A 24,252-nucleotide genomic window follows, 5' to 3' on the forward strand; every position below is an offset into this window, starting at 1 on the left:
GGCGACTTCATGTATTTCTGCAGAAACTGGGGTCTTTAGTACAGATTTTGCAGGTGAGTAATAATGTGAATGTTCTTTAATAAATTTATATTACAACCAGTATAATTCTCGTAAGTAACTTAAACGCTTAAGCCTTAATAATTTCCACGTTTATATTTAACATTCAGGAGGGTGTAACTAACTCAATTAAAAAAAATGACGTATGTTTATAATATGAACATTTTTCTTCACAATGATATCAGAAACCAGATCCTAGAGCATACATGGATACAATTTTCGGTTACGTGTGGCACTCGATTTGAAATAGTTTGTTTACTAGTAGAGGAGACTGCAGAGTAGGATAGGAAATATAAACTGCTGTGACCTGCGTCACCTTATCGTAATCGCTAAGGCGGTCAGTGGCGAATTATTAGGAAAGCGCTTGGTTAACGTGAGAGACTCGAAAACTTTTATTCAATTTGGCAAATTAATTCGGCAGCTTTAATCATAAACCCCTTTACTATTTCTCCATAATTGAATTGATTTAAATCGCAGGCGAGAAATTGCGTAACTAGCAAATAATATTCCATCACGTTGTCTACATTTATTTTCTCGAATATTCTGGCGTTTCTCAAGATTACGTAATAGATTTGCACGTTCTCGACCTAAAATAACTTCAGAAAATCATATTTCGTTTTCTACGCACATTGATATATTTTTTTTATAAATTTCTTTTGGAAATAAAACGTACAAACAACATTTAATTCCTCGTACCTTTTAATGCAGCGTGTTTAAGGAATAATGTCGTATTTAGTATACTATGCAAATGTTAAGATCATACATTTTCTTCGGAATTGTACAAATAACAACATTTAATTTGTCTTACCTTCTAATTCAGCATGTTCTTTATGACATAAGGAGTAATGTCGTTGTATATTGCATTTATTAATGCCTAATAGGATTTTCGAGCATAACATACATCGTATGTTCTCCCCTTCTAAACAGCAAAAAAAATCTTCCATTTCTCATGAAATAATAGTTTTCTAACGCGTACACACTGCTTTGATAATGCCATTATGCCACCACTGATATTGCTTATGAAACTGATATAGAACCAGTCCACGCCTAGGAGCTACGTGAGGGAGGAACGGGGATTGTGAAGATGATGTCACTCAGAGCGATAAGCTCTCAAGTGAGGCTAGATGTACATGTATGTCCTAGAGCATGGCACGATCTTCATGAATCACACTGTATATGAAATTTTAAATTGCAAAAATATGGATTTACATACTAGGCCTATATAAAGTGGATCGAAAAGACAAGAAAAAATGTGTTTCGTAAAGATGTAATTATCATAATAAAATGTTTTTGAAAAAATATGCAAATGCACGAACTTATTAATCCTATCAATAAATTAGGATAATGTTACCTTACTTGTATTTCTGGGTGCAGACCAAGCAATAAAATTGTCCAGCATATGGCAGCACTCGTGGTATCGTGTCCCTGTATAGCAAAATATAAACATAATACTGTATATATTAAACAGGAAATAATGTACACTTTTTCAGGAGGAATATATTATTAAGGAACACTAGCACTGGGCTTTTGTCAAAAAATGACAAAAATATGTATTTTGTTTTTTACACAGCTACCTTATATATTTTGTTTAAGATTTTGTTCTATTTTAGTCCCTGCCCGCCATTTGTAAATGTTTGAAAACGCTACGTACAACTCTTTTAAATATACCACGCCCACAAAAAAAATTCAGTTTCTCAAAACTACGACTTTGCTCAATTAAAAGGTCCCTAGCGGCTTTCATTTTCTCCAATTTACATGAAACTTTGCAAGTTTACACAGCGTAGTCCAATAAACAAAATTGTGTATGGAATCAACTATTTATTGGAAACAAATGCACTTGTGGAATACCCTACCCAGTGACATCAGAGACTGTCGGAATTTAGTAGCGTTCAAAAGCAAGCTTACTAAGCATTTTCTTACTGCGTAGAGTAGGTTTAATTTGTACTTAATCAGTAAAAGAAATGCTTCTCTCTTTTTAACTTTTACAATAAACTGTCTAGCTTTTATTAATCAGTTAATCTTTTAGTTCTTTGATTTTTATTGTATCTGTAAATTTAATATTAATTGTAATTATAATTGTAATTGTATTCTTAATATTGTAGTTGTAATCCCCTGGTAGAGGGGAAGAGAAGGCCTGATGCCTTATATCTACCAGGTTAAATAAATAAATAATGTTGTATAAAATTAACTTACGTACATATAAGCTAGGTTTAGTACTAACTGATATTGGTAGTAAAATATGTTGCAACATCTCAAAACATGTATTAAATTCTGTGTAATTCCAGTTGATTTTCTACAGTTTCGCCAATGAGAGAGAAAGCATAATCGTCTGCCTCCTGAATATGCGTCTCAATACGTTTGAGGAGGATCGTGAACATTGGATTCAGAGCAGGATTATTGGATTCAGAGCAGGATTTCATTTTGTTTGTGGTTCTAATTGACGACGTAACCTTTGTACAAGTTTTTCCACTGCAAATTTTGGTAACCTAAATCTCATTTTGTATTGTTTGTCATTGAGTTCAATGAACAGATTTCGTCGCTTGTGAAAAATGGAGGAACACGGAAAAATTCAATATCATCATCAGCAGATGAATTAACAGAATAATCATAAACCTGGAAATAAATTTATGAATTTGTAATTTAACTTAACCTAGAAAACTATTAAGTACCGTGTGTATATCATTTCACTACAAGGAGAAAATTCTGTCTAACAAGTACGTAAAATGGAAATAACTTCACTCACCATTAATTACAAGGAGAATCTTTACTCTTCATTTTTCGGGAAATATTTTCTGTAAATTTCTGTTAATATGTTTACATTGAGAAGATTCGTAAGTTATACTTAACTTAAAGTTAAGACGAAATAAACTGAAGTTAGTATTTACACAACCAAAAATTCGCAGTTAAGTACAACTGAAAATAAATAATTTGATGTCTTAATCCGAGGTTAATTTTTTTTATACAATTGGCCCTAAATGGTGAATTACAGTTTAATTCTAAATCACTGACACCAGTTGGATCAGGTATTGCATTGGTTGAGTGTTCGTGGTGTAGGAACATTCACCAAATGTTTGATACTTTGTAACAGTTGGAGAAGAGAGGTTAAAAATGTCATTTTCTTTGCCTTCCATTCTCGCACTCCTTCCAGTTCACTCTTCTCCATTTTGTCTGAATTTTCGGCGGTTTATTTGCACGCTTTCTTTCAAATCACGCTTTCGTTCGTTCAGCCCCTGATTTCGGCGTCTTTTCTTGAAAACGTTTTCTCAACAATGTAATCTGACTCACTAGTTTCGTCTGCATAACGCTACAACACTACATAGGAGACGCACTGCCCAACAGCAGCCCCAATACCAACACTTTATATTGAACCTTCTGTTGTCCATCCGAGTGGTTATGTCGCATCCTGGTTTCCCCATCCGTTTTCGCCTGTCCTGCTATGAAGGCTAGTGGCTGGACTGTTACGCTCTTTCCTGAAAATATTTGCTGTACGGAATTGGGAAGTCTACGTAATATTACAGTATACAATTGTTTAAAATAATTTAAATAAAAGCGCCCCTCAAAGTATGTAACTGTCACGTGATTTCACCCGTTTCAACGACCTTTCGACATAACCACTCGAAGACAGTACTTCAAATATTTTTATCTAAACAAGAATCTTTCCCACCTCGAACATGAAGGTGTCCACTTCCTCCCGTAGCTCCTCGTCCGTCAGAGAGACGCCATCATGTGAAGCCTCCAGCAGGAGGTCCAGGAACGCCTTTCTTTTCTTCTTACCTGTAACAAATGATGTTAAAGGATGCAAGGACTGAGCTCTAATCATGTGGTCAGCCTAGCGCAGGCTCACTACTTGAGATAATACAGAACAAATACGGACAAGAATTTCGTAATCATATGTTACAAAAATTTGAAGGTTTTTTGGAGGTAAAACAAATTCCGAAGAGCATATCTGTATTATGCTGCATGTTGCGAAAGGCTGGGCTACTATGTGCTACTAAAAATAATGAATAGACTGTGTTCTCATTTTAATTTCTCTATTGCTAACACTAAAATCACTTCAACCCAAAACCAGATCGTTTCTACTGTTACTACACTCTGAAGAAAATTTCCACTCGTGCATGGCCTTCAAACTGGATCTTGTACTGTATTTGGCGAATTCCAATTTCTTAGAAGAATAACTTACAGGTGTGCTCTTGTTCACTGGTAGCATTTGCGTGATAGATTCTGTACCTAGTACATTTGCATTATTTATACTCACAAGGAGAGGACACGCTCTGTATATCACCGAATTAAATGAGATTGTGTGAGATGAAAGTACAAGACACACTGTTTAAAGTCATACCTGGTATGGATGGCCAATGACCCCTCGTTTTGGAAATATTGGCTATTGTTTGTGACATACTTCCGTTAGGTGCCTAATAGGGAAGCATTAGACTATGTAACAGCGTAGCTCATATGGTTGGATGCTGAGTTGTCATCTAGGCAACCCCACTTCGAATCCTACTGCCTTCTCATTTTTTAAAACCTGATATTATTATTATTATTATTATTATTATTATTATTATTATTATTATTATTATTATTATAACCAAAAGGACAATTTGGCCCAAGAGTGGAACGTCAAGCAGATGAACTCACTTCTAAATTCGGAAATATATGTATAACACGTTCTTCATTAGGAAAGCTGGCATATCAACTCCATAAGCAATACCTGGAGAAAGTAAGAAAGACATATGTGAAAGAGTAGCCATTTCTTCTAATTCTGGACTCGTGGGAAGTGCAGGTAAATCCTTCTTTTTATGATGAAATATTTACAAATGAAGAAAATGAAGTAACGTGCAACCTTAAAGTGATTTCATCCAAATGTACTGGATTATGCCAGTCCTGTGATGCAGTGGCGGCTCGTGACGTAAAACGTGCGTGAAGCAGTTTTAGGTCGACTTCTAATTTTATAACAAAAAATCATGTATAGGCTATTTAAAATACGTGACGATGATGATGATGATGATAATAATAATGATAATAAAATCATAAATTAACGGTAATAAATACTCATACCAATTTTTGAAGACAAATTGAATCCTTCTGTTCATGGCAGCGAATTAATCAGTAACATCGTTGTGGAAAGACTGATTTTTTCGTAATTTTGTGCACAATTTGGTTCTGCATAGAAATATTTGCGATTGACAAGCGTCTTTGTTGTGACATGCAGCCACGCAAATAGTTTTTAATGCGATTCATGTAAGAAAAACTTCTTTCCGTGGACAAATTTGTTAATAAACAGCCGAAATCCCTGAAGCACGCTGATTGTGTAAACAAATATTACTCTTTATTATTTAAAATGGGCCTAATAACTAATGTAATAAGAACAGTAGAGAAAATATTACAATGCACACAGCGCGATCTTCATGCACACTCGCTGACGAAACCGCGGAAAAATTTAACTTTGTATATAGGGAACAGTGGTACCTACAACGCTAAAATCATAACCATGTTTCTTCAATTCCTCTTACATTATATTTCCACTTTTCTCGAGACTCGTGCTAGCTTCTTCAGAAAAACAGTTAAAAAAATTACAAATATATTCATTTGGTATAACTTTTCTATGGGCGAAATTAGTTTTACTCCTTTAAATTTCTATAATTTTCATTGTTAGAGTTGGCTACCCTGAATAGTCCCTTTGTCGTTGATTGGCGGAACGTTGTGAATTCGTCTCTTCTACTATTTCACGTCCGACCAAAGCCACGATACTAACTGTTGTTGCGGGGTGAGGAGTGTAGCCTTGTTGCCATGGTAACCATAGCTGAGTGAAACACTAACAGAAGGAAAATCGAGCTCACTTCACCGGCGCAGAACTTTAACGTATCGGAGTCTTGTTGCTACGTTAACCATAGCAAGCGAAATAGAAAGTCGCAAGGCAAGAAGTGGGTTCACCGGCGCTATTCTTTAGCGCAGCGCGATTTTTGAACGTACATTAAACATAAATGTCATAAAATCAGTCGCACTGTGATGTATAGTAAAAGTAAAATGAATTTTTCAATATTTTAAGGTTCTATCATGAAGTTGTGCTTCACTTGGTTCACCTGAAAAGCCGCCTCTGCTGTGATGTTTATTTTTTTAGACAGGTGAAGATTTTTATCAAATATTTGCAAAGCAGCTCTTTCCTTTTACAAACTGGACGACAAATTGCTTCAAGGGAGGATGCCCTCAAAATTCACTCCTTAATTCACTTTCAGTTGTCAGCTCCTATATTCAAAGCCATGTTGAAATATGCGTGGTATGCATCAACATTAATAAACGAACGAGAAGTGTTTGTGAATGTGAACGGTGTCTGCTTCGCAGCAGAAGTGCGGAAAAATGTGTGTGACTATGGACAACTTTCTTTCATTTGCTGTGCATGGTGCAGGAAATATGTATGTTTTTTGTGTGTTTTTATGAGCTTTATCATAACAAATCATGTACAAAATGAAGTGGAATAGAAACAGAACAGACACCAGGGCCTGTCTACGTGAGCAATATTTCCTTGTTTATCCTTTACAATACAATGTTAGTTAAGTAGTAATTTGTTTAAAATATGATGAAACGTTCAATACATTGAGAAATATGATATATGTAAATAGATTACTGTGATCACACTATTAATCATTATTAAAAGAAAAAAATATAGAACCAGTTAAGACTCGACCCAACCATATGAGCTACGCTTTTACACAGTCTCTTGCTTCCCTATTATGCACCTACGGAAGTATGTCACAAACAATAGCCAATATTTCCAAAACGAGGGGTTATTGGCCACCCATGCTAGGTATGACTTTAAACAGTACGTCTTGTACTTTCATCTCACACAATCTTATTTCATTCGGTGATATATAGAGCGTGTCCTCTCCTTGGCAGTCCTGTATTTAGGTAGGGCTACGCCAGTGAGTTCTAAAAATTTTTACGCCTCCACCAACTTACTTATGAAAATCTTAGACAATTTGCAAAAAAAAAAAAAAAAAAAAAAAAAAAAAAAGCATATAACAACAATTTAACAGATGCTCTTTCTAAAGCTGACATTCGCGAAGTAGAAAACTATTGAAAATTTATTTTCAACTCGATATTTTTATTTTCTCAAAATTTTGCCTCCCTTACTAAGTTGCCGCCCTGGGTCCGCGCCTCTTTGGCCCATGCATAAATAGGGCATGCTTATAGTATTAAGACTATTATTTACAATATTCATATATCATTGTTTTTAGTGCGACCGAGGGACGACCCGTACCGGAAGTAGGTCACTGATGCAGGTTTGTTGTTATAAGTTTGTGGTTAAAATGATATGGCTTGTCGAGGGCTGGACTCGAGACGGGTCCTTACACGTAGACATACTTTGGCTCATTGTGCGTCCTAAATTTGCGATGCCTTGGAGGCATTCGTGAATTCGACGCTGACAGATTTACCATCCTGCCTCAGCCCCTGATAGAGCTGATCCCTATTCGCAGACGAGTAGCCTGATAAATCTGAGACGCAGTGCAAAACAAATGCCAGAACATTATTTAATTTTTAAATATTACTGGTGATTTTTCACAAGAGCGATAAAATGGGAAATGACTATAAATGCCTGTGCTTTTGTATTTTCATTTCTCATTACCTGTATATCCCTATTTAATGCATTATGAAAATGCGATAAAATGCGAAATTTATAGCAAAATACTCGTACGATCTAAATGCGAAACCGATGATTTTTTTAAATTACGTTTATCTTATATAAAGTTAAAATTTATAGGCTATATAATATATACACGGTGTCCAAGGTCCTTACGCGACTTGTAATTAACACAGCGCAAGCAGGGTCTCCCAAACTTTCTAGTGTGACAGAAATTACTTTATATAGGGGTCTTCCAATAAGAGAGTCACACTTTTAAAATGAAATAAATTGTATTACGGGACTAATGATAGGAGCCCATGGGACCATATCCCGGTTCCTAGTCGACTTCTGTAAATGTTTTGGCCTGCATAAAAATATTTTAAGAGATCTAACAATTGCAGCACTCAAAGCTATTTTCAGGATCATACATATGGACCATGACTAATTCGCATCTCCATGACTTCGTTTAATATCATGTGTTTCAATATAATTCAAATTGTTATTTTTCACTCTAACAACAATGCATCACTAAGCCTCAAGGCATTTACTCTATTGTATCATGGTACTCTTTGTCGATGGCAACCTGTAGTGGTTACAGGAAGAAATTAAATAATACTTACTGGCGTTTAAGGAACCCGAAGGTTCATTGCCGCCCTCACATAAGCCCGCCATTGGTCCCTATCCTGAGCAAGATTAATCCATTCTTTACCATCATATACCACCTCCCTCAAATCCATTTTAATATTATCTTCCCATCTACGTCTCGGCCTCCCCAAAGGTCTTTTTCCCTCCGGCCTCCCAACTAACAATCTATATGCATTTCTGGATTCGCCCATACGTGCTACATGCCCTGCCCATCTCAAACGTCTGGATTTAATGTTCCTAATTATGTCAGGTGAAGAATACAATGCGTGCAGTTCTGTGTTGTGTAACTTTCTCCATTCTCCTGTAACTTCATCCCTCTTAGCCCCAAATATTTTCCTGAGAACCTTATTCTCAAACACCCTTAACCTATGTTCCTCTCTCAAAGTGAGAGTATAAGTTTCACAACCATAAAGAACAACCGGTAATATAACTGTTTTATAAATTCTAACTTTCAGATTTTTTGACAGCAGACTGGATGATAAAAGCTTCTCAACCGAATAATAACAGGCATTTCCCATATTTATTCTGTGTTTAATTTCCTCCCGAATATAATTTATATTTGTTACTGTTGCTCCAAGATATTTGAACTTATCCACCTCTTCGAAAGATAATTTCCAATTTTTATATTTCCATTTCGTGCAATATTCTCGTCACGAGACATAATCATATACTTTGTCTTTCCAGGATTTACTTCCAAACCCATCTCTTTACTTGCTTCCAGTAAAATCCCCGTGTTTTCCCTGATCGTTTGTGGATGTTCTCCTGACATATTCACGTCATCCGCATAGACAAGCAGCTGATGTAACCCATTCAATTCCAAATCCAAACCCTCTCTGTTATCCTGGACTTTCCTAATGGCATACTCTAGAGCGATGTTAAAAAGTAAAGGTGATAGTGCATCTCCTTGCTTTAGCCCTCAGTGAATTGGAAACGCATCTGACAGAAACTGACCTATACGAACTCTGCTGTACGCTTCACTGAGACACATTTTAATTAATCGAACTAGTTTTTTGTGAATAACAAATGCAATAAGAATATCATATAAAACTTCTCTCTTAACCGAGTCCTACGCCTTTTTGAAATCTATGAATAACTGATGCACTGTACCCTTATACCCCCATTTTTTCTCCATTATCTGTCGAATACAAAATATCTGGTCAATAGTTGATCTATTACGCCTAAAACCACAATGATGATCCCCAATAATTTCATCTACATATAGAGTTAATCTTCTTAAAAGAATATTCGACAGAATTTTGTACGACGTCAACAAAAGTGATATTCCTCGAAAATTGCTACAGTTAGTCTTGTCCCCCTTCTTAAAGATAGGTACGATTATGGACTCCTTCCATTGTTGTGGTACAATTTCCTTTTCCCAAATAGCAAGTACAAGCTTATAAATTTCGCTAGATAATGTGCTTCCACCCTCTTGTATTAATTCTGCTGGAATTTGATCGATACCTGGAGACTTATAATTTTTCAAATTTTCTATCGCAATTTCGACTTCAGAAAGTGTGAGTTCAGGTATAAATGGCTCAGCAGTTTGTATTTCAATTTCGTCCCGAACATTTCTATTTGGCCTATGTATATTTAGTAGTTGCCAAAAATAGTTTTTCCATCTGTAATTAAATAATGACAAAAGAAATTTATTTATTTAATTACTATTATTTTGAAACACATTCAAGCTAACCCTTAAATGGGGAAAACTTCATTTCTCACACTAGTTTATTAAACCGGGTCGGACTGTAAAGAAAACAACTATCGCAATGTTCATAATTGAAGATTCCCTGTACATTATGCAATTTCACTACTAAGATTTATTTCAAATCATTCGTCCTCAAGTGAGGTTGACCACTGGGATCCGGATTTAACAAACATAAAATATAAAGGGAAATGAAACCACTCAGAAGATTTTAATTAAGGATACGCTAGTTTTAAATAAAATCTTTTATTTATAAGTATAATTTTACGGTCATCTTCTAAGATTTTATTTTATAATAATTGATAATCAATGGTGCTTAATTGTTATATTTTATTTAAATCACATAATCGCGGTGTTAAATCACATAATCTCGGCTGCCAGTTAACATCACCACTACGCGAAATGATGAAGCCTCTGAACTTCTCCCTCAAAATGTCGACTGTTTCGTAAGCTGTATGACACGTGCTGCCATCTTGCTGAAACGAGACGTTTCTGAGATTCATACCTTCCAATTGAGGCCGAAAGTAATCCTTTATCATAGTCCAGTATCTTATACACATCGTACACTTCACGTAATGCACGGAATTCTTGGCGGACGGATGACTTTTTAAAATAATAATACATTTTAACGATTTCTACGCGTTGTGGAATGATGTAACGTTCCATGATTGTTTTGTCAACAGCAATTGTAATCATGGGAAGAATATGACTGGTATATCTTCATAAACACGGAAGCAGTTATATGTTAAACGTAGGACACTCTGATTGGAAGATCCTGAATTTCATTATGGCGGACCCCGTAAAATATTTTGCATAATTTAGACTCATAAACGCATTCCACTCATTAAACATTTACATAATATAGTAAATTAAACATCCGTATTAAATTTATAACTATATTACATTTTATTTTTGAATGGACTATATTCTAAAATACATAAATATACATGAAGTTTCACATTTTTTCATGCCTTTCTTATCAAAAATGAAACTTGTCGGTTTTGCGAAGTCTGGTCCAATTACATGTATTCTAATTCTGACTTAACATTAACTTCACTTCTATATTCGTTGCTCAAGAAGACTAGAGCAGAAAATATACATTATATATACAGGTGCGTTCTGTGATTTCTTTCAATGGTGTTACTGGTTCATAAACATGATTAACAAGGTATCTCTACATAAGTATGATTTTAATTCCACACTGATCTTTTCAATAGACATAGTTTTCTTCCCATCTAAACCTAGAAGCGAATGTATAAATGCTACAAAATTCTAAATGTATATATATATATATATATATATATATATATATATATATATAAGCGCTAAATTTCTGATTTCAATTTAATAAAATTCACCATCCCTAAACTTAACTTAAAATTACCTAGTGTATCATCTTCAGATTCGGCAGAAGTCTCGGGTTTTTTCTGGCTCTTTTCATGGAGTTGCTTGCGTTCTTGAATGACCTGTACAGACCATAAATTATCACTGAATGAGATGTACACAGGCCAGACACTAAGTTAGAAAATAAATTAGCGACCTACAGTACATTTTATAACGAGGCGCCTGAAGCTATAACTGCTAGATGACAGTATTATCCAGGCACCAAGACGATGTATGTGTGTACAAGCGAAACAAAGAAGCAGCAATTACAATATGACGGCACTTCTGCACGAGTGTACGATTGTCGAGCAGCGCTCCGTTGTGTGGATTTTCTGGTGAAACAATTCTGACGGCGAAAGATATTAATAAGGAATTGCTGCTCGTGTATGATGAGCATTGCCTACCACGTCAAGCTGTCTACAGGGTGCAGAAGTTTTCTGATCCAACTATGATACATAACTGATGGAAATAAGGTTCAATTAATTCGATATGTAGATTATAGTTGATTCTTCAGTATGAAATCTGTGATTTTAAAAGTGTACACTCATTGGAATGCTTGTGCGCGTATCTATTGTGCTTATTCTTAGAATTAATATCCCTTCTGTATTCGTTTAGAGGTTATCTGGGTTAATATGAGAACAGGCAAGCTTGCAACTCTTTTCAAGTACCACATGGAAACATTTAACACTTTGGGAATAATTTAGATAAAGGCCTAGTGGCAATGCCGTACTAATGCACGTATTAAACCTCAGGCAATTTCTCTCACTGCACGAACTGTAGATAATGGGCAGAGTGCATACGGAAACACTGTATGCTTTTGGATATTCGCAGCAAACATTGAACTGTTTCAGATACGCAGTGTGTACACATATACCAGCCGTGGCGAGAATGCGACTCGCGAGACATTGTGGCTCGCAGTGAGAGTTATGCATTTCTCTTGCTTCTAACCTCCCCCAACCACCAGCCTCTCACTCACTGGAGTCAAACTCCGTTCCATTTGTATTTGTCTCTGACCTGCGAGTGGCATATGTCTCTCTCTCGAAACCATGTACCTCTACAAAAATGAAAGTTTCAAATAGGATGGGAGGACGCATTTTTTGCTGTCAATATGATGAGAATATTAAATGTATGATTTGTTCACGAGTATTACGAGGAAAACGGTTGCATAACATAAAACGGCATTATACTACATGTTACTCATAAAACATTAAAAGTTAGGTGTTAATAATAATAATAATAATAATAATAATAATAATAATAATAATAATAATAATAATAATAATAATAATAATAATAATAATATCATCATCATCATCATCATCATTATCATCTCTGTACGTCGAACCTTTTTCAGCAGATGTACGAATAATGCGGTTAGCTCTTCAATTTGAACTCACTGATTTACTATGTGATGTCAAATGAAAGATATATGTAAGGACTTGACAAATGTTGAACTTTCAAATCTTTGCCAAAAAATAAATATCCGAAGCTTTGTTCTTTCGCTTGCTCTGTTGAGCCATTTTCGCTACAACTTACGTTTGTGAAAAATTATTTTCAATAATGGAAATAGTAAAAACCAAATTTAGATCACGACTGACAGAAATACCTTCGAGATCAACTACGACTGGCAGTAAGTGACATAATTCCTGATTTTTAAACTTTGTCGCAGAGATATTCTGAAGACAGTTAATTTTAGGTTGTGATATTGTTCATTTATTGTTCATTTCTTTCTTCGTTATACGTACTAAACATTAGTTTGTAGCCTTGTACTGTATAAAATTATATTTAAGCGCTTGACGTAAGGAAAATGAAAATCCGTTAATAAGTCAGACAGTTGCTTCACTTCCCCTTCGGGTGTCCGCCTCCCTCCATATGTGCTATGCACGTTGCAGGTTACACAGTGGCTCGGCGCACAACTACATTTTCGCCACGGCTGACATATACATACCCTTTTGGTGAACTCGTGTAGAGTTCTGAGGCATTGATTGTGTCTCCTGCCAGCTGGTGAGAGATTGAATATCCAGTCCGGGTACAGCCACGGTCTGAACATGCGGTGGATCGACAATTCACTCATGCTGTACAGAGAGAAATCACATCATCAATAAATACGTAGTACAGTCAATAATATCATGGAAAACTGAAATCCAATAGATGTACTGTAGATATTGGAACTTTATATTTTTGGTGCCTGAGTCTGCACAACCGGTTACGAAAAATAGAAATGATATATTGCTACAGAACGCCTGGCGCTATAGACAATATGCAAAGCTCTTCCGTCTTGCGGAGTGATCCAGTGTTCGGTTTAACGAATGTCCGAGTCTTTATCGGGTGGACGGCTCTGGGTCATGAAAGATTAGGGTTGCCAACCCTCCCTATTTCCCGGGATCTCCCCTAATTTCTAACAGTCTCCCGGCTCCCGTATTATTATTCTCTTCGAGCATTTTTGTCCCTTATTTTTGTATAATGTAAAAATGTTATTCTAAAAATTTGATTTTGCCGTGAATAGTGATAGTTTATATGTTGTAATTTGTTGTTATAAATGCATTAAAATGTGCAGTCTTTATAGAAAGTAATGCTTTCGAGAAATAGGTTTTAGTGCTCTCCTGTATAAAATCAAACCGTGTTAATGTTATAGATTTGAAAAAAAAAAAAAACTGGCTAGTTTTGTTCTAAGAATATGAAGTAATAGTGCTCATGCAAAGAGAGTATTTCATCTCATGAACAATAATTGAACAGATGTTCGAAATATGAGCACGACACATTTAATCAAATCAGAGCTGAAAACTGCTGTAGACTTCAATTATTGCGCGAGACAAAATCTGTCTCAAAATACTCTTAATTTAAGCCTAGCTGCCGAAGTGTAGAATAAAGTTGTTTTTTAGTAACTGAACCGAATAATTTGTCAATTTTCTATGTGAAATTTTATCGATTCCTTAGTCTCCCGTATTTTCTTCAAAAAAAAGTTGGCAATCATACGAAAGACAGACGACATTGAGACATCCAGGAGTTTCAGGAATCATTGCAAGGTCGCGATTATCATCGTTCACCTTTCAATTGAAATTTCTACTATCTCCCGATTAATTAATTAATTAATTAATTCATTCATTCATTCAATCTCATCTCACCACATTCATTCAATCTCACCTCAACTCACCTCCATTCATTCATTCAATCTCACCTCAACTCACCTCATTCATTCATTCATTCATTCATTCATTCATTCATTCATTCATTCATTCATTCATTCATTCATTCATTCATTCATTCATTCATTCAATCTCATCTCATTCATTCATTCATTCATTCATTCAATCTCATCTTACCTCATTCATTCAATCTCACTTCAACTCACCTCCATTCACTCATTCATTCATTCATTCATTCAATCTCACCTCAACTCACCTCATTCATTCATTCATTCATTCATTCATTCATTCATTCATTCATTCATTCATTCATTCATTCATTCATTCAGTCTCACCTCAACTCACCTCATTAATTAATTAATTAATTAATTCATTCATTCATTGAATCTCACCTTACCTCGTTCATTCAATCTCACCTCAACTCACCTCATTCATTCATTTAATTTCACTTCAACTCACCTCATTCATTCATTCTTTCTTTCTTTCAATCTCACCTCATTCACTCATTCAATCTCACCTCACCTCATTCACTCAATCTCGCCTCAACTCACCTCATTCATTCATTCATTCATTCATTCATTCATTCATTCATTCATTCAATCTCACCTCACCTCATTCATTCAATCTCACCTCAACTCACCTCATTAATTAATTAATTAATTCATTCATTCATTCATTCAATCTCACCTCACCTCATTCATTCAATCTCATCTCAACTCACCTCATTCATTCATTCATACCTCACCTCATTAATTCAATCTCACCTCAACTCATCTCATTCATTCATTCATTCATTCATTCATTCATTCATTCATTCATTCATTCATTCATTCATTCATTCATTCAATCAATCTGACCTCACCTCACCTCATTCATTCATTCATTCATATTCATTCATTCATTCAATCTCATCTCATTCATTCAGTCTATCGCACCTCACCTCATTCATTCATTCAATTCAAAAACTGAATGGTAAAGAAGTCATAGGCGATGTAATCCATCACTTGAACCGTAACTCATTCAGTCTTCACCTCATCTGCTGCCCAAAGAATCTGGGATAATCTGGAGATTTAGTTTGGCATTTACGGGACAAGGTTTCTTGAAGAATTTGTTTCTCTTATCATAATTCCATCTTTTCTACAGCATAAACTCCGTACATCGTTCCGAAGTGTTTGTTAAAAAGTGGCCCGCGAGCTGAATACTCACTCGTACACTGCAGTCACGTAGTCCGACTCGGAGTCCTCTTGTGCATGGACGGGCGTTCCCATCGCCGTCTCTGTAACAAAAATATGTTTTCATGAGCACAAGGTATGACATGCTGCACCAATTTCACCACCAACACCGTCACGATTGTCGAATGCTGGACAAAGAGAAAGACATTTCCTAACCTCTCTCCTCTAGTTCTGTTACGAAGTATCAACAATTTGGTAAAGGTTCCTAGACCATCAACAACCAAAGAGCGCAATGTCTTGAGTCAACTGGCTAAAGATAACATGCATTGTAGTTGGCCATAAACCGATTCATTTTACATAATTTATACAGGTATTTTCTTTCTGGTGTTTGAATCTTAAAACAGTCAAAAACATAAAAACATATAGTATGTCGTTTGGTGTGTTCGTAATTCTTATCCTTTCAAAGGAAACTGCGTTTACAATTACACAAAGTAATCATCAGACACGAGATTTGTGTTCTGATTGAAAACATTTGAAGATCACACAAAATGGGTTAAATAAAGTCTTTCTGAATGCAACATTCTCTTCTCCCACTAACGAAGTCTAATTTATACTGACCGCACTTCAATTCATTATTAGCCTGTATACACACACTTAAGGTAGGCGCTCACTTACCGAACGGATTCGTTCGGCGCGTTCTGATTTTTATTCTTTGCATTATTTTAAATGGATCCTCGCTCACTTTGCTGTACCACCTCTTTCCGCATGACCAGATTCCATCCAGAATTCTGGCTAGAGAATTCTAAACGGATTTTCGGACGGTCCAAGATCGAAATAAAGAATGTCATAGCAATTATATCGATTGGAAGGCCTCCAATCACGGTAATGTTGAAGGTATAAATGAAATAGATACGCGAAGCTTATTTTATTAGTTCAACAGTATGAAAAGCTTTACAATTTAACAAATTAGAATTATAGCAATGTAATATGCAGAAAGCACATATAGGATGAGATTAGGAAAATAATGAATCAACCACGTATGTTCTTCATAGTTTACTTGTATGTATGTATGTATGTATGTATGTATGTATGTATGTATGTATGTATGTATGTATGTATGTATGTATGTATGTATGTAATGTACCATTACAATAATACAATAATTACAGCAATATGTATGCATGTATGTATGTATGTATGTATGTATGTATGTATGTATGTATGTATGTATGTATGTTATTTATTAACACTACAATTTGGTATACACCCGGTGGCAGTGGTATATATAATATACAATAATACCATTACAATAATACAATAATTACAGCAATAAAAAAATAAAATAAATATAAATTTACTTCTAACTATAAATAAATAGATGCAATAAACCTAGGACTATGAATAAAAACTATGGTATAATAACGCCTACAATAAGTAAAAGTAAACCTAACCTATTTCACCCAACTATTACCAATTTAAGTAATTACATATCACCTTAATTAATTACATATCAACTTAATTACATATCATCTTAATTAATTATATATCACCTTAATTTATTTACATATCAACTTAATTATATCATCTTAATTAATTACATATAAACTTAATTAATTACATGATACAACTTAGTTAATTACACTGCACCTACAAATTACATTGCCAGTCTAATCTTTTCAACCTTTCCTTAAATGTATTGATTTTGAGAGGACCACTCTGAAAGATTGCCGCAGGTAAGCTGTTAGCCTACAGAGATATTAATTTCATTTCCAGGTTCAGTCCAGAACACTACAATGAAATAATGCGCTTTAGTGGTAAACTGCAACACTATTTAATGAGCAATTCGGTAATGCAGACAAGTGAGCGATACTATAATAAAAATGCGAACGCACCGAACGATTTTTTTTTCCCGTAAGTGAGCACCTACCTTAAAACCTCTACCACAATAAATTTCTGATTTTTCAGTGACCCTGTAAGTTACAGAAACAAATCCGTTATTGATCAGGAAACATGGACACTCACCGCAGATGATGTCAAGGGCACACCGTGTGATGTAGGGGTACACATCGAAGCCCTGGGATCCGATTTCCTTCTTCAGCTTGTTCACTAGAATCTCGCTCTTCTCCGAGAACACCTCCACGAAGTTGTCCAGAATCTTGAAGTGGAAAGTTGGGGTGATCAACTTGCGATGAGAGTGCCACTTGGATCCTAAACAAAAAGGAAAATGGCGAATTTTCGTATGTGAACTAACGAAAGCTATTAAAATGATTATCAAAAGCCACATCTTAAGTTGTTAGACTCGTTCAGATTCCACGAACCACAAAATAATAAAATTCCAACGCATATTTGGTCCATTTATGATTCCTTTACTGCTAGGTTTATATTTAAGTATTCTAGTGACTTAACCCAGCGGTACAGACAAAATGCGCGCATTGTACCTGTTGAAGTGAGAAGACCCGTTCCCAGCCATGGCTCCAAGAATTTATACGAGGAGGCCTTGTCCAAGTGTTTAGAACTGCCGAGCACCGTCTGTAAGACAACAAGGATTATCTTGTACAGTGATTCAGTAAAATCATTAAAAAATTATGTAGGAATTGGCAAGATATTTTCAAATGGGAAACTTAGGATTTACGAAGTCAGATTAAGTTTATATTACCTTAAATGTATATCTATCGCCATCGCTTACTGTTTTCCATATTATCTACATTCATCATTTACATTATTTACGTACTTACTTAAAAATGGCATTTCTAGTATTTCATCTGTTTTGTTACTGGATACCAATTTGAGCTGTTCGATATTTTTTTGTGCTATAATGTCTCGGTATATAATATCGATTGTCACCTCGTATGTTTGTATTGCATAATTTACACATAATGTTCACGTCATTCACTTCCGCTGCAAAAATATGCGCCTGAGAACCTTTAACCTTCGGCATTATTATTCAGCAGGTACACTGTTTATGCATGCTAGAGTACTGAATGGTAAATGGACAATAAACTAGAAACCACCGTGACGCACCCTATCGGTTCCCAACACTACAAGTTTAGTGATTACTAAACGCAAGGTATATAGGCTATACTAAATGTTTGTGGCCATCATTTCGAGCACCTGTTGTGAGGTACAAAATGGTACGTTAACTCAGATTTGTAAATGATATGACAATAATTTTATTTATTTATTTTTTTTATTTTATTGGGTTATTTCACGACGCTGTATCAACATCTAGGTTATTTAGCGTCTGAATGAAATGAAGGTGATAATGCCGGTGAAATGAGTCCGGGGTCCAGCACCGAAAGTTACACAACATTTGCTCGTATTGGATTGAGGGGAAAACCCCGGAAAAAACCTCAACCAGGTAACTTGCCCCAACCGGGATTCGAACCCAGGCCACGTGGTTTCGCGGCCAGACGCGCTGACCGTTACTCCACAGGTGTGGACCAATAATTTTAAATTTTAAATAAATATAAATAATAAGTGTAAATAAATGAAAATAATAAGTGTAATATAATAGTATATGGAAAACAGTAAGCGATAGTGATATACATGTTTATGATCGTATCTCAATGTGTCTTCGTACGCCCCAAGTTCGTAACTCAAAATGTTCCGTAGAGCATCTACTATTTCCTTTTTAACTTTTCAATGCCTTTACTGAATTATTCTACACATACGAGTATAAAGAAGTGTGTAAGAGACACAAAAATGCAGAATGAAAAAAATTCTTACACTGAGAATTGCACCAAAAGTCACTAGTTCATTGGGCTTAAAGATGTAAGAAGATCCATAGAAACATCTTACCCATTTTTTTGGCTTAAAGATGTATGTAACACTATCCACAGAAACATCTTATCCATTTAGAGAGATACTTGTGACACTTCTCTTAAGTTCTCTATTAATAATTTCTATCGATTTTCAACACCTTATTAACTTCAAAAATCCTTGTCTTTCTGATTAGAGCGTTTTCTCATGAATTATTGGTAAACGTTTGTTCATATTCAAGTAACTATGAGTTAATTCACCTAAAAGTGATGCATATGAAGTATAATTTATTACTTTAATAAACATAAACGGACCTTTATTTGAAATCAAAGCAATACATGTATTAAATCTAATGATTTTCTTTATGAATTATTCTCTTATGTAGAACAGAAAAGCAGACTTTTCAAAGCAATTTTCCGGTATTACAGATGCTGAAAACCTATTACATCTCGAAATAAGATTTTTCAGCATCACAAGTATAAAGAAGGAAGTGAAAAGGGAACATTTGCCTTAACCAGAATGTTTTGATGTTAGCTAATATCCAAACCTTTTGATAGAGTTTATAAGTGTCTCTTAATGTAGAATCCATAACTTCGTATTCTAATTCATGAATACATCGCCTAATTCACGTATATTATTATTGAAACTGTTTTGTCACAATTATTAAAAACAAAGGAATTTCACTTATTAACTGCAATCACTTTCTTTACATGAATCTACAAACATTTAAAAAATAGTGTTCAGTTAATAAGCCTATTCTATTTCAATAATATCAATCACTTTCATTATGGCGTCTTGCGCATCGTCAATCATCCTGCAAACAATTATGAAAAGGTATAAAAGGCGAAGAGATAATTGAATTGACCCTCTTAACTTTACATACGCTGTCCTTCAGCCACATCCTTATTATGACTGACTTTAATAAAACAATATTTCATGTTCATATAATGGATAATCAACATTTTCTACTAATTTTTTTTATCTTCTCCCTATAAAAATACAGATTCCTTAATTTATATGGCTACCGTAGAGCGGGATCTGGCTTCCGGGCGACAGCTTGTATAAGAACGGAAGGACGACACTTCCAACATCTAAATTACCGTAAGGTATATTTCATTTTTCATTTCTGCTTCCGCCGTTGTAGGCTGTATTTTACCGGCTGATGCCTGATCTGTCGCCCGGCAGCCAGAACCCGTGCTATGGCAGCTGTATATGTTAAGGACTCAGTACATTCATTTAGACGAGATCGTTCAATCTGTTCTAATTTTCCACGACAAAGTAAATATTGTGTTTGTATTAAACAAGTATGCATGTGATGTGAACAGTACCTCCACAAATTCAGGTTTGAGCAGGTTCACTTCCGGCATGCCGCCCAACCAAGTGCGGAAAAGGGGCTGATACTTGTCGTTCTCCTCCAAGAGCTTGCGCATCAAATCTGCGCAGAAGCAAATACTGCACACAAATACATGTTTCATAGACTAACAAGAGAGGTAGAAAGCGATAAGAAAACCTGAAAGATTAAGTCGAAGGAAAAGAACGACAAGAAAGAAAAGACAGAAAATATAATTACTCTTCCAAAAGCAAATAAGTAATTAGAGTACTGTCCCAAAAGCAAATAAGTAATTACTGTTCCAAAAGCTAATAACTAATTACTGTTCCAAAAGCAAATAACTAATACTAATTACTGTTCAAAAAGCAAATAAATAACTACTGTTCCAAAAGCAAATAAATAATTACTGTTCTAAAGGAAAATATGTAATTACTGTTCCAAGAGCAAATAAGTAATTACTGTTCCACAAGAAAATAAGTACTTAAAAGCAAATAAGTAATTACTGTTCCTAAAGAAAATAAGTAATTACTATTGCAAGAGCAAATAAGTAATTACTAGACATCGGATTTTTAGGCACTAAAAATTGCAGTTTTAGGCGCCTAAAATAAGCTCAAAATTTGTAAAATTAGGCTCTATTTTAATGAAAATAGGCATTTTAGGCACATCAAGGTATCATACTTATTTCTTTCACTGAAAGTTTTAGTTATACACTAAAATGCGCACAAAAAAGTATGTTTAAACATTAAAAAAGAATACTATATTATATTTATAAACAGAGCTGCACAAATTTAATATATTGAAACTAATGAAATAATGATTATTGATATCAAGATTACTCATTTTAAGTTATTGAAATTCAGTTCCATGCTCAGACTTTATTATAATTATCTGCACAGTACACCACCACAATTTTTTCTAAATTCTCCACAGTTAACCTTTGCCTTTTGTCACTGAGAATCATTTTGAAAGCAGAAAAACTTCTTTCAACCGAAACTGATGTGAGAGGCGCAAATTTTAAATTAGGTACAATAGAAACATCAATACTTACTGGAACATTTACACTTTCCCCCGATATCATTCTTGATACTTTTTCCAACAATGAAAATCCTACATTCTTATTTAATACGTTGTCCCACTTATTTTTAACTTTTTTCCCCAGTTTCGCCCAAAGCAGAATGTATGTTCACTTGAGCTAGCTTTACTATTGCTATTTGGCTACAAAGAGATTGTTTTTCACGTTCTAATTGTTCAATGCTTGCAGGTATGGAAGAAAAGTTTGATGTTATGTAGGCAATATCGTTTTTCACTCGTGAGTTATTCAAAGAATCTTTCACTGCTTTCACACACGCTGCACTATCAGTTTCAGGTAATTTATCAATAACTGTGACCACTTCTTTAAAATACTTAGAATAATACACCACTGACTGAATCCAGGTTCCCCATCGTGTAACAACCGGCTGAGGTGGGAGTGGGATATCTGGAAAGTTCTCTCTGAATATTGAAATCCTGGATGGGGCTTTACAAAAACATTCTTTTTGTGTTAGAAATAAACGAATTGACAAGAGGAAATTCATTCCGAATTGTTTCAGAAACCCTGTGAAGGCCATGTGCTAGATAGGTTACATGCGTGAGGTTAGGATAAAATGTTTTAAGAAGTGGAGCTGCAGCAACCATGTATGAGGCAGCATCAGTACAAAACAACAGAAATTTAGAATCGTCTATATTACCTGAGTATAAAGACTGTAGGCCTTTATTTACAAAATAAGCAATGGCTTGGCTATTCACTTTCGAAAGTTCCTTAACACATACGAGGTGTGGAATCGAAGGTCCATCAGGACTAAATTTTCCTACTACCATATTTGCTATATACCTATTCATAGGATCTGAGGTTTCATCCACAGAGACCCATATGTAAGAATCACCTATATCCTCCCGAATGGAAGCTAAAGTTTTATTGTATATTCTGTCTAAGTAATTTTTTCTTAGGGTCGACTCAGATGGGATATTTTGTTTGCAGTATTTTTGTAAAAACTGTCTTAAAACCGGATTTTCAATTGCATTCCAGGGAATGTTAGCAGCAACAAACGCTCTGGTTAAATCAGCATAGAAATTGCTGCTGAGATTGGATGAAGTAGGCTGTGTTAGTAAAGTTTGTTGCAGTTGATTTTTCTGCTGAGCTTTAGCCTTATGAGCTGCTCCTTGCACATGCTGCTGTAGGTGGCACTTCTTTTCTTGCGAAATCTAAAAATGTAAAGTAAACTGAATTAAAATAAAATCCTAATTGTTGTATTGCCGTATTTCTATCACAAAGTTAGTGGGTTCGAACAATCAAAATTTTAATGACCTGCAAATACTTTAACTATCGGAATTTAAAAGGTTAAAATGTAGTGGTCTTAAAAAGAATTATACCTCAGGATAGCTCAGTCAATGTATAAATATTATAGGCCTACTCATTAAAATTAATAGAATTTATTATATTTCAACTATTGTTACATACCTGTTTGCTACAAATCTTGCAGAATATTATTTTTCCATCATAAGTGAATTCTGAATATTCTGTTAGCCATTGCCGGATCAATGTAGATTTTGCACTTATATTTTTCAGCATTATCGCGTTAAACTTCACAGGAAAACGTTCTACCGCTCAAAACTTCTCAACACAAATAAGGTAAGGGAAAGAGCAACTGTTAACGAGCATTCAAATGAACCGTTGTTATTGAGATTCAATTGGACAAAAATACAAAGTTCCACTTATTGTTTCATTTCCTGGTAGTGTTAACACTAGGAGGGCCATTCTTTTAAATATTTTGTAACGGTTTACCCTACTAATTCGCAGTTTTACGACTTTTCATAAATATTTCAAAAACACTGTTTCTCCAAAAATTGTGATTTTATGACACTCTGAAGGGCAGTACAGCTAATCGGTTTCAGACCGAAAACAGTCATTTTTATAGTATAGTATATCTCTGAATCGGTAGCAGCACATGTTGTGATTTGTTGCCTGCTTCAAAACTAAGGTTGGTTCTTTGTCGGCATTTATGCCTCCAAACATGTTAAATTCGGTGAAATCTATTGCGAGTGTCGTGAGATTCAAAACATTTTGTTTCCTTTATCAATGGTTTCATGGCCGGTGTGAAGCAAACTTTCCACTTTTTAAATGCCTTAAATTTCGCAGTCAATGCATGTATAAATTATAAAAAGTAAAAGTAAAATGCGAAACTTTACAGTGAGTTAGGCATTTTTAGGCGAATATTAACAAATTAGGCTCTAATAACCGTTTTAGGTCATTTTAGGGCACTATAAAACTCTTTGAATACCTTTCAATTTCCATGAAACACAAATATTAATAATTATTTTTACTTTTCTCCTAAAGAAACAAAATAGGCATTTGCCCTAGAATCAGATGTCTGGTAATTACTGTTCCAAAAGCAAATAAGTAA

At 34.9% G+C, this 24,252-nt stretch overlaps 1 protein-coding gene across 5 annotated transcripts in view; it reads right to left on the reverse strand.

Annotated features, from left to right (window-relative positions):
• The window catches only part of LOC138712133 (cytochrome P450 4C1-like), a 57,533-nt gene that overhangs the window by 19,258 nt on the left and 14,023 nt on the right, over window positions 1-24,252 (reverse strand). For 2 of the 5 annotated variants that reach the window (XM_069843596.1, XM_069843594.1), the window contains exons 2-9: window positions 20,811-20,934; window positions 18,162-18,252; window positions 17,746-17,931; window positions 15,758-15,827; window positions 13,354-13,480; window positions 11,407-11,488; window positions 3,722-3,831; window positions 1,414-1,482 (exon numbers count right to left, since the gene is read on the reverse strand). In XM_069843596.1, coding sequence (XP_069699697.1) covers window positions 1,414-1,482; window positions 3,722-3,831; window positions 11,407-11,488; window positions 13,354-13,480; window positions 15,758-15,827; window positions 17,746-17,931; window positions 18,162-18,252; window positions 20,811-20,912 — 837 coding nt within the window. In that variant the 5' untranslated portion in view covers window positions 20,913-20,934. Of the gene's footprint in view, window positions 1-1,408; window positions 1,483-3,721; window positions 3,832-11,406; window positions 11,489-13,353; window positions 13,481-15,757; window positions 15,828-17,745; window positions 17,932-18,161; window positions 18,253-20,810; window positions 20,935-24,252 lie in introns of all 5 variants that reach the window. The other 3 variants (XM_069843593.1, XM_069843592.1, XR_011335640.1) reach the window with 2 other exon arrangements.

Source organism: Periplaneta americana, chromosome 13 (genome assembly GCF_040183065.1).
Source record: "Periplaneta americana isolate PAMFEO1 chromosome 13, P.americana_PAMFEO1_priV1, whole genome shotgun sequence".
NCBI classification, from domain to species: Eukaryota; Metazoa; Arthropoda; class Insecta; order Blattodea; family Blattidae; genus Periplaneta; species Periplaneta americana.